Source organism: the organism of the source record quoted next, unplaced genomic scaffold, assembly GCF_019419815.1.
Source record: "Pyrus x bretschneideri cultivar Hongxiangsu unplaced genomic scaffold, Pyrus_bretschneideri_v1 Contig43, whole genome shotgun sequence".
Classification (NCBI taxonomy): Eukaryota; Viridiplantae; Streptophyta; class Magnoliopsida; order Rosales; family Rosaceae; genus Pyrus; species Pyrus x bretschneideri.
Window position 1 is genome coordinate 2,950,303 of NW_025999757.1, and position 8,018 is coordinate 2,958,320.

Consider the following 8,018-nt stretch of genomic DNA (forward strand, 5'->3'; position numbering starts at 1 on the left):
AGAGAGAGAGAGAGAGAGAGAGAGAGAGAGAGAGAGAGAGAGAGAGATTAAATTGTAATTGGGACCATTTGATTGGATTGATTTTGATCAATTTAAGTTGCTAGGTCACAAATAATTAAGTTGGTTTTTACAGCTTCCATTTGGGAGACAGCTTAACGCCTTCACGTTCCCTTCCGATCCCTTCATCATATTCCCCAGTTTGAACCTTATATATCTTAGTACAACTGATCTACCAGTCATTTTCCTTTCTACCTTTCCCGCATTTTCCCGGAAAATTCCAGCACCGTGACAAAATCCCACACTCAAAACCTACTAGTACCCTTGTGCAAATTCCACAGCTTTCTCTGTAGCCAAACAGAACCACCCATGTATTGGAATTTTCCATTTTCATTTCCACCAACCTTGCTTTCCCTAAATTTACAGAGAACATTTTTGCTCACCATCCTAAACTTTGGTGTATGCTTACCATACATTCAATCATTTGACACGTATCCTTTCAGTTAACTTCGGTTAATTTTTTTCAAAATTGAAAAAGTACAACATTTAATGTGTGAAACATGGCAAATAATTAGGTGTATGGTAAGCATTCGTTTATTGACATTTTCCATTAAAAAAATAATAAAAAGTAAAAAGTCCTACACAAACCTCAGTAACTAAGGATACTAGAGCAGTGTGCTTCGTCTTATGCACTCAATTACGAATCTCCTTTTGAAGAATTTAGCATACAATATCGCTTGTATTAAAAAACATAATTAAAAACTCTATATGGCATAGAAATTAAAAGGAACGTTATCCTAACAAACATCATTTTTAGCATCTTACACATTTCTCTTTATTTATAGCGGTCGAATTAAATAAATTAAACGGAAACAACATATATGCATAAACAGAGGTGGATAAGATGCTAAAAAAGATGTGTATAATTATCATTTGCCAAATAACATATGTATAGATATAGGCCAATTCATGCTCCAACAGTGCATGTAATAATAATATAATGTGACTAAAACTCATCCAGACTAAGAATGAAATTATAGGGAAAGATTTAAAATAGACAACGTCGAGATTAACTAATTAATTCCGTATGTAACTAGTTAATTAACTGAAAATTAAGTCTTGATTATTCCTTCCTGGCTAGCTAGCTCATACTATTCAAATTTAACCAACTTGAGAAAAAAAGTGAGCTGAAGAGCCTGAAGATGTTGTAGCAGCAGCATTTTGGTACGGTGCCCTTTGCCTAAAACAATCCAACGTCATTCGCGGCGGCGACACTGCCACGGTCACCGAGGATACAGAAAGAGCAGCCGACTCCGGTGGAGAACCTACAAAATCAGATCCCAAAAAACCAAATCAAAGAATGCATGCACGGATTAACTAGTGAATAATTCAGATTGTACGGTACATTACTTGCAACATTATCTGAGGAGGAATTCCGGGCCTTTTCCAGCGGTGGTTGTTGTTGATGCTGTGAGTTGTGATGTTCTTGAATCGTTTGCTGAGTTTTTCGCCGTCGGCGATTGTGATCGGCCAACCTCTTCCGGCAGCTGCGCTTGCCGTTGTCAAACTCGGAGAGAAGATGGAATCTGCAAGAACAACAACATTTATCACATAACATAATCAAAATACAGCATCTAATTATAATAATTGTTTAATTAGTTGTTAGTTAACTGTCTAATTAAATAATAGCTTTGTACGTAATTAGTAAACCACAGAGTCCATAAATGGAAAGTGCCATTATCAAGAAGAGTCAAATATTTTCGCACGGACACAAATGCCCTCGGGATTTCCACACGTACGGCCGCCCCAATCATTGGTCATGCACCCAATATGATTCGCCCCCATGGCCATTATCGTCAAACTACAGAAGGACCGGGGCATTCTTGTCCTTTCGGACCAAAGAAAACCCCGCTCGCCAGTCACGAGCAAAATTTAAACGGAAACGGAATAGTGTAGGACGCAAATGCCCTCGGGATCGACCCCGTGTACGGGGTACGAACCGCCAATAATTGGCGGGGATGGGGGAGAACAAACCCAAGGAGCACTTTCGTCATTTCAAATATAGCCGTTGCGATTGGAGGGAGGGGTAATTGTTGGACCTGCTGCACTGCTGGCAGAATCGCTGAGTCAACCCGTTGGCGATGACGGTCGAGGCCTTGGAGTGGAACTCGCAGACCTTGTGGCGCCGGTGGTAGTGCTTGGAGTGGGAGAGGTCGGCGGCGCAGCCCTCGGCCTGGCAGCGGGGCGAGTGGGTCGAGGTGATCTCGGAGCCTGGCCTGGACCGGCGGTAAAGCCGGTTCATGAAGTCGTCCTCGGACGCAAAGTAGGTCCGGCCGCCAAGGTTGAGGCCGATCCTGGAGGCGAAGTCCACGGGCGGGCACATGTCCTCTGTCTTGGGGATCAGCATAAGCCCGTTGGCTGTGCCCCCGTGGACTGGGTTGAGCCCAAGCATGGAGTGGTGTTGGTGGTGGTGGTGGTGGTGGTGGGGAGGCGCGTAGGTGGACGCGCTGGCGTAGGCGTGCGGGTCGTAGATGGAGTGGAGCTGTTGGGCCTGATGGTGGGTAGGGTTAAAATGGTCGGCGAAGGTGGAGATTTGGTGGTGAGGCTGCGGCGGGGGAGGAGGAGGAGCGGGGACGAGGTTGTTGAAGGCGGAGGCTTGCGAGGACGCATAGTGGTCGAGAAAAGTGCTGGCGTGATTGTGCTGGTGGTGGTGTCTGGTAGGGTCGGATCCGTGGATGGAATCGGAGTCGGTGTCGGGCGAGAGCATGACGACGTTGTTGGGGTTTCCCCATTCGTAGTCCAGCATTTCGTAAGGGTTGCTGATGATCCTGTTGTTGGTTCTCCGACGTGGTTTCGAAAAATACAAACCTGCAGCAACGAAAAGGTAGACGACGCGTCAGTTGATCAAACATTAACACCCACATCCACACTCTCTCTTGAATTTTGAGCATATGAATGAATGAAAGTGAGAGAGAATGGTAGTACGTACCAGTAGCTACCTTACTATTCTCCGGGGGCTGTCGATATCTCCGGTGGCTGTCGATATCCTCCGCCTCCTCTTACTCTTTGGTCTGGAATCGTGACATTACTGATGGGGGTGGGGAATGGGAATCATGGATTCATGGGTGGGATTTGAGTTGAATTCCCGGTTTGGTTAAAGGCTAGCTAGGGTACCTAAAAGGTAAAAATAAACAAAAGGAAGGGGAATTGAATTGAAGGGAGGGGAGTGGAGGAAAGGGGGAGTGAAGAAGGAGAGTTATGAGGCGGCCTGCTGCAGAGGGACTTTGATTGGTGGGTAAGTCAACAGTGTGAGATTAATATATTACACTTGCACACAGCTCTCCTCACCTAAATTACCATTTTGTCCCTCCTTTTTTTCTCAAGTATGTCCCACGTCCAAAATCTTGTCAAGTTAAATTCCCCTTATATTGATTCGTTTCACTCACTAATTGCATCAGGATTTTTTTGATACGCATATTTGACTGCTCGGATGATTGAGAACGTAAGCTGCTAAATTGTTTTTGAAATTTTAACTGTAATTTATCTGAAACCCACTGAAAATGTTGATTTTTTTTACGGTGCGCCAAAATATGGAATACAGCTCGAAATATTTTATGCTCTGAAACGCCTGCAAATTTTTTGGCAAATATTATTGCAAAATGCAATGGAATTCTGTGTCCGAGTCCCAACCAGTTACGAGTTAGTTAGATAGGCGGACGAGACGACTTGTTTGGACTTTGGTTTGAACCCTTGCCTCAAACAGGGCGTGTAAGTGAGTGAGTACTTGTGTGGACTCGTGGGCAATAAGTCAGTCTCTCTCTCTCTCTCTCTCTCTCTCTCTGGAACGCGGTTGTGGTAATAAAGTCAGTGAGGGGACCCACTATCTGTTTTGCCTTGTCGAGTTTTCATTAGTTTGGCGCAGAGGATCATCATCGCCTTTTATCTGCGGGATTTCCTCTCTACCCCTTTATCTTTTTTTTACTTTCTTTTTTATTTTTTATTTGTTTTGTTTTCTTGTTTCGTTTTGATGAGGCTTTGATTTTTGTTTCTTAATTCTGGGGGGAAAAAAATCCAATCTTAAAATTGTACACATACATTAATTTAACTATCTAAAAAAGAAAATTGTGTTTCTGGTGAGGATTTAGATTCCATCTGGATCCTCTTTGTGAGGATTTTAAAGATCTTAATATTTCATTCGTTCATCATCATACATTTTGCGATCAAAAATCATTTTGAATTATTTTATTTAAAATTAAATACAAACAGTACTTAACGATTTATGATCGCACGATGTACAATAAACAGATAGAATGTGAATATTCTAAAAATCCTCACAAAGAGATCCTTAAAATCCTCTCACAAAGAAGATCCGGAGAGGAACCTCATATGTTTCTGGATATGCATGCATGTATGCTGAAACTGATATGGATGAATTTGCGTTGATAAAGACTAAATATCTTCTCCATGTATTTAGATAGATGTTGGATCAAGTCTTTTCTTTTCGTTCTTTTTCTTTGCGTATTGATTAAACATTAGTGATGTTACTTAGCATGCCTTGTGCATCACTTAAACAAACCTAATATGTGCCTCTAAATCATAACACATTCACAAAACTAATACCAAATTATTTTACTAACTTTCTTTTTATTATGTACAAACGGAAATTGACACACCCCAACCGAAATCAAGACGTCTTGGTCGTCACATGAGGGTGACGTAGCCATGTGCACAGTGCGAAAGCAAAAATAATAATAAAAGTACGAATAAATAAAAACCAAACTACCAAAAGCTAGTTAAAGTAACACACTAGTGTGATACTAAAAGTGATAGACAAAATTCAAAGCACAGAAAGCCTAAGTGCAGTCTAGAAGAATGAATACTAATTACACAACACCCAAAGGTGATCCTACACTTGTGTTGTTCTGTCAGAACCACCGTCAAATCCTCGTGAGCCACCAAAGCGCTTCTAACTAGAACCTGGAGGGGCGCAAAATAGAAAGTGTGAGTGGGCAAAAACAAAGCTTTTCAAAATCATTTCATTTTCAAAAGTTCTAACCCCTCTTCGTAAAACCTGTATAATTTCCCAGAAAAAAAATATATATATATATATCGAAATCATGCTCAAAATAACAACATTCGCAAATATGCCATATCGAATATCTCAACATAAGATGTAAGTAACCCAGGTAATGTCAATCAATGCAAATGATATATCAGCCAGAGTCACCTAACGTGACTTGTACGGCTGAATCTAGAGCTCAAATCCACATCTCAACAACTTTACCTGCACACGAGTCGAAACCACTTAAAGTGGTCTGTACGACAGGCTAGGTGTAAATAAATACGCCCAAGTGCTACGATCACGTGAAGGCTGTGCGAAGTATCGCAAGTCACCTACGAGTCAGAACCACCTAATGTGGTCTGTACAACAGGCTGGCACCTACCTTAGATTCAAGATGAGCATGTGGTGCGGGAGGTGAATGATCATGTGAAGGCTGTGCCCTAACTCTGGGCGGGAGCACTAACACCAAGGTGCAGGTTTATGAGCTATCAATGCATCTCACATAACCATTAATTCACAACCATAATCTATAAACTTACCTGGCACTTACCTATGCGTCCGCAGCACCAATCATAAATATTTGCAACTACTAACGCATAATTAAATAGGCAGGCACTTTGCATGGCATTTTAAAACATATAAACATTCAATTTCATTTTCTGGAAAACTCTCAAGTATATAGGTATATACGGAAAACCAAAAGCCCACTCACTGGTATGTGGAAGGGTCATAGCCCCCGAGCCTCGAGTGACTGTGCTCGTCCTCAGGATAGGTCTCACTTATATGCGAGACAACTATATAAATGTCAATTTAATGCACATAACAAAAACTAGGTAATAACTTCTCATACAATGCTCAAATGGGGTGTTTGAATTTACCAACGTGATCTACTCAACCTCACGAACATCCTCATATTTTTAAAATAATTTTCTAAGCTATCGCGCGCCGGCCAATGCATGGCCAAACGCGCCAGCCATGCGCAGGCACGTGCCTGGCATACGGACGGAATCCCTAACGACGTTAGGGAATATTCCATCCAAAAGCAAGCATATTCCGTTAAAACTAACCTGACCCCGTTAACTGCCGTTAGGAATATTCGTCTTTTTCTCTGGTGATCCTCGCCGGAGCCGTCGCGGGCCACCGTCTGCTTCGCCAGAAACTGGGAAAATTTTCAAATATTCATATCTTCTTCATTTCTCAATCAAATTCCATGAAATTTATACCAAAATGAAGCTTACAATGAGTAGAACAAAACCTTACCACTTTGAAGCCCCAAAAATGTCGGAATCTTGCTGGAGAAATCTCGCAAAATCCGGCCAACCTTAGAACTTGCTATCCCGACGTCCAAAATCGTTCAAACTTGTTCCTCGAGCTTCGTGAGAAAATTCTAAAGCTCCCTATAACCTCAAAACTCGATGAAACCTCCGCGATCACAAGTGCATGAACAGTGCATGAAAACTGGGTTCTCGGGTTTTGGAGGGTTTCAAGTTCTAAAAAATGGTATGGATGAACTCAGGAGCTTGCAAGGAGTTCGAATCTTACATTCTAGACGTCAATCCGTGCGTGAAAGGTTGGTTTTGAAGTTCGACTGTACACTTGCAAGGGAAATGGAAGAAAATCGAGAGAAAGAAGAGGGAGTCACGGGGAAAAAGGGATGGGTGTGTGTGAGTGTGTGTGTGGTCCAAATGGCAGACCACCAACCAAAACAAATCAAACACCCTACAATGCTAATTAACGTCCAGGGGCAAAATCGTCTTTTCCCACTAACGTTACAAATAATTCGGGACGGGCTGTCACAGAAATATTCTCTCCTAAAATACACTAAATTATTATCTATGTTGTAAAAAAAAAAAGCATCATATTTGTTGTCAATCTTAATTGTTGATTCAGTCCATCCTTAGTGGCAGATACATATGTAAGGATTAAAATTAAAACCATATCCCTTAATGAAGTATTCTTAATCACTAATTGAAATTAAGCTTCTTTGAAGTTAAACGTACACTTGAGAGCTTCTTCATCTTGCCGCCCCCTACAACGAATAAGCGGTATAGTAAGGGAACGATTCCTTGCCAAAGAGCTTATTAGTTGTAGCGCACAAAGAGGAAATATTTCTATGCCCTAAAGGCGATTCTACTAATTAAAATGGCCATTTGGTCGTACAACATACAAGATCGATTGCTGTAAATACCGGTTTTTGATAATCTTTATAATTGACGTGCAGACTGAACAAAAGTAAATGTATGATCTTGCAGCCAAACACACACAAAAGAGACTACTTTTTTTCTAATTTTGTTTTACCCACGGTTGCAGTAAAAGCTTATTTACTAGTTGAGTCAAGGATCTGTAGGTATTGAATTGCTGATCAAGGTCACACAGCTAGGGTGGCTGTCTTTTGGGAGAAAGCTATAGCATCAAATGCACCCTGCAATCGTTATAGCACACTATTCATGAACTGTAACAGGACGAGAGAGAGGTTTAAGGCGTGTTATAATATGGGAGCGGATATGTAGTACCATATTTTTTACACAAGTTTGGGCTTTTAGATTAGTCCCTTTTTAATGGTTGAGACGTAATCTGACATGATAAATAATTTAACTTTTATTTTTATAAAATACATATTCAAAGTAATATTACGGTTTAGTCGTATTCTTTATTTGTAAGTAAGAGGTTTTAAGTTCGATTCTCGCAAAAAGCGAATTTGAACCACATTATTGCTAACATATTGTGAGGCTAAACCCATCCTCTTCCCCTTAAGGTAGATAATATAGATTGTTCAAAAAAAAAAAAAAAGTTTTCAATAAAATTAAAAAATTAAAAATTAAAACTAAATGATTATCAAGTATTATCCTACCAAACGGTCCCTTACTGTTATAGCATAATTTATAAATTGTTCATTATAAGGCAGTCATAACATTTTCCTCAGGTTCGTTCAATATCATTTTAGTTTGGCTGTAGAATC

General features: G+C 40.7%; 1 protein-coding gene across 2 annotated transcripts; it reads right to left on the bottom strand.

Moving 5' to 3' along the window:
• Window positions 1-897: 897 nt before the first annotated feature.
• LOC103962235 (squamosa promoter-binding-like protein 8) lies at window positions 898-3,288 on the bottom strand. 2 transcript variants are annotated; one of them, XM_009374916.3, is made up of 4 exons: window positions 2,997-3,288; window positions 2,097-2,865; window positions 1,408-1,583; window positions 898-1,322 (listed from the first exon to the last, which is right to left on the bottom strand). In XM_009374916.3, exons 2-4 carry the CDS (start codon window positions 2,801-2,803, stop codon window positions 1,159-1,161), a joined length of 1,047 nt encoding a protein of 348 aa, XP_009373191.2. In that variant the 5' UTR covers window positions 2,804-2,865; window positions 2,997-3,288; the 3' UTR covers window positions 898-1,158. The 2 variants fall into 2 exon arrangements, with proteins under 2 accessions (XP_009373191.2, XP_009373190.2); XM_009374915.3 differs by having other exon boundaries at window positions 2,987-3,288.
• Window positions 3,289-8,018: the final 4,730 nt, after the last annotated feature.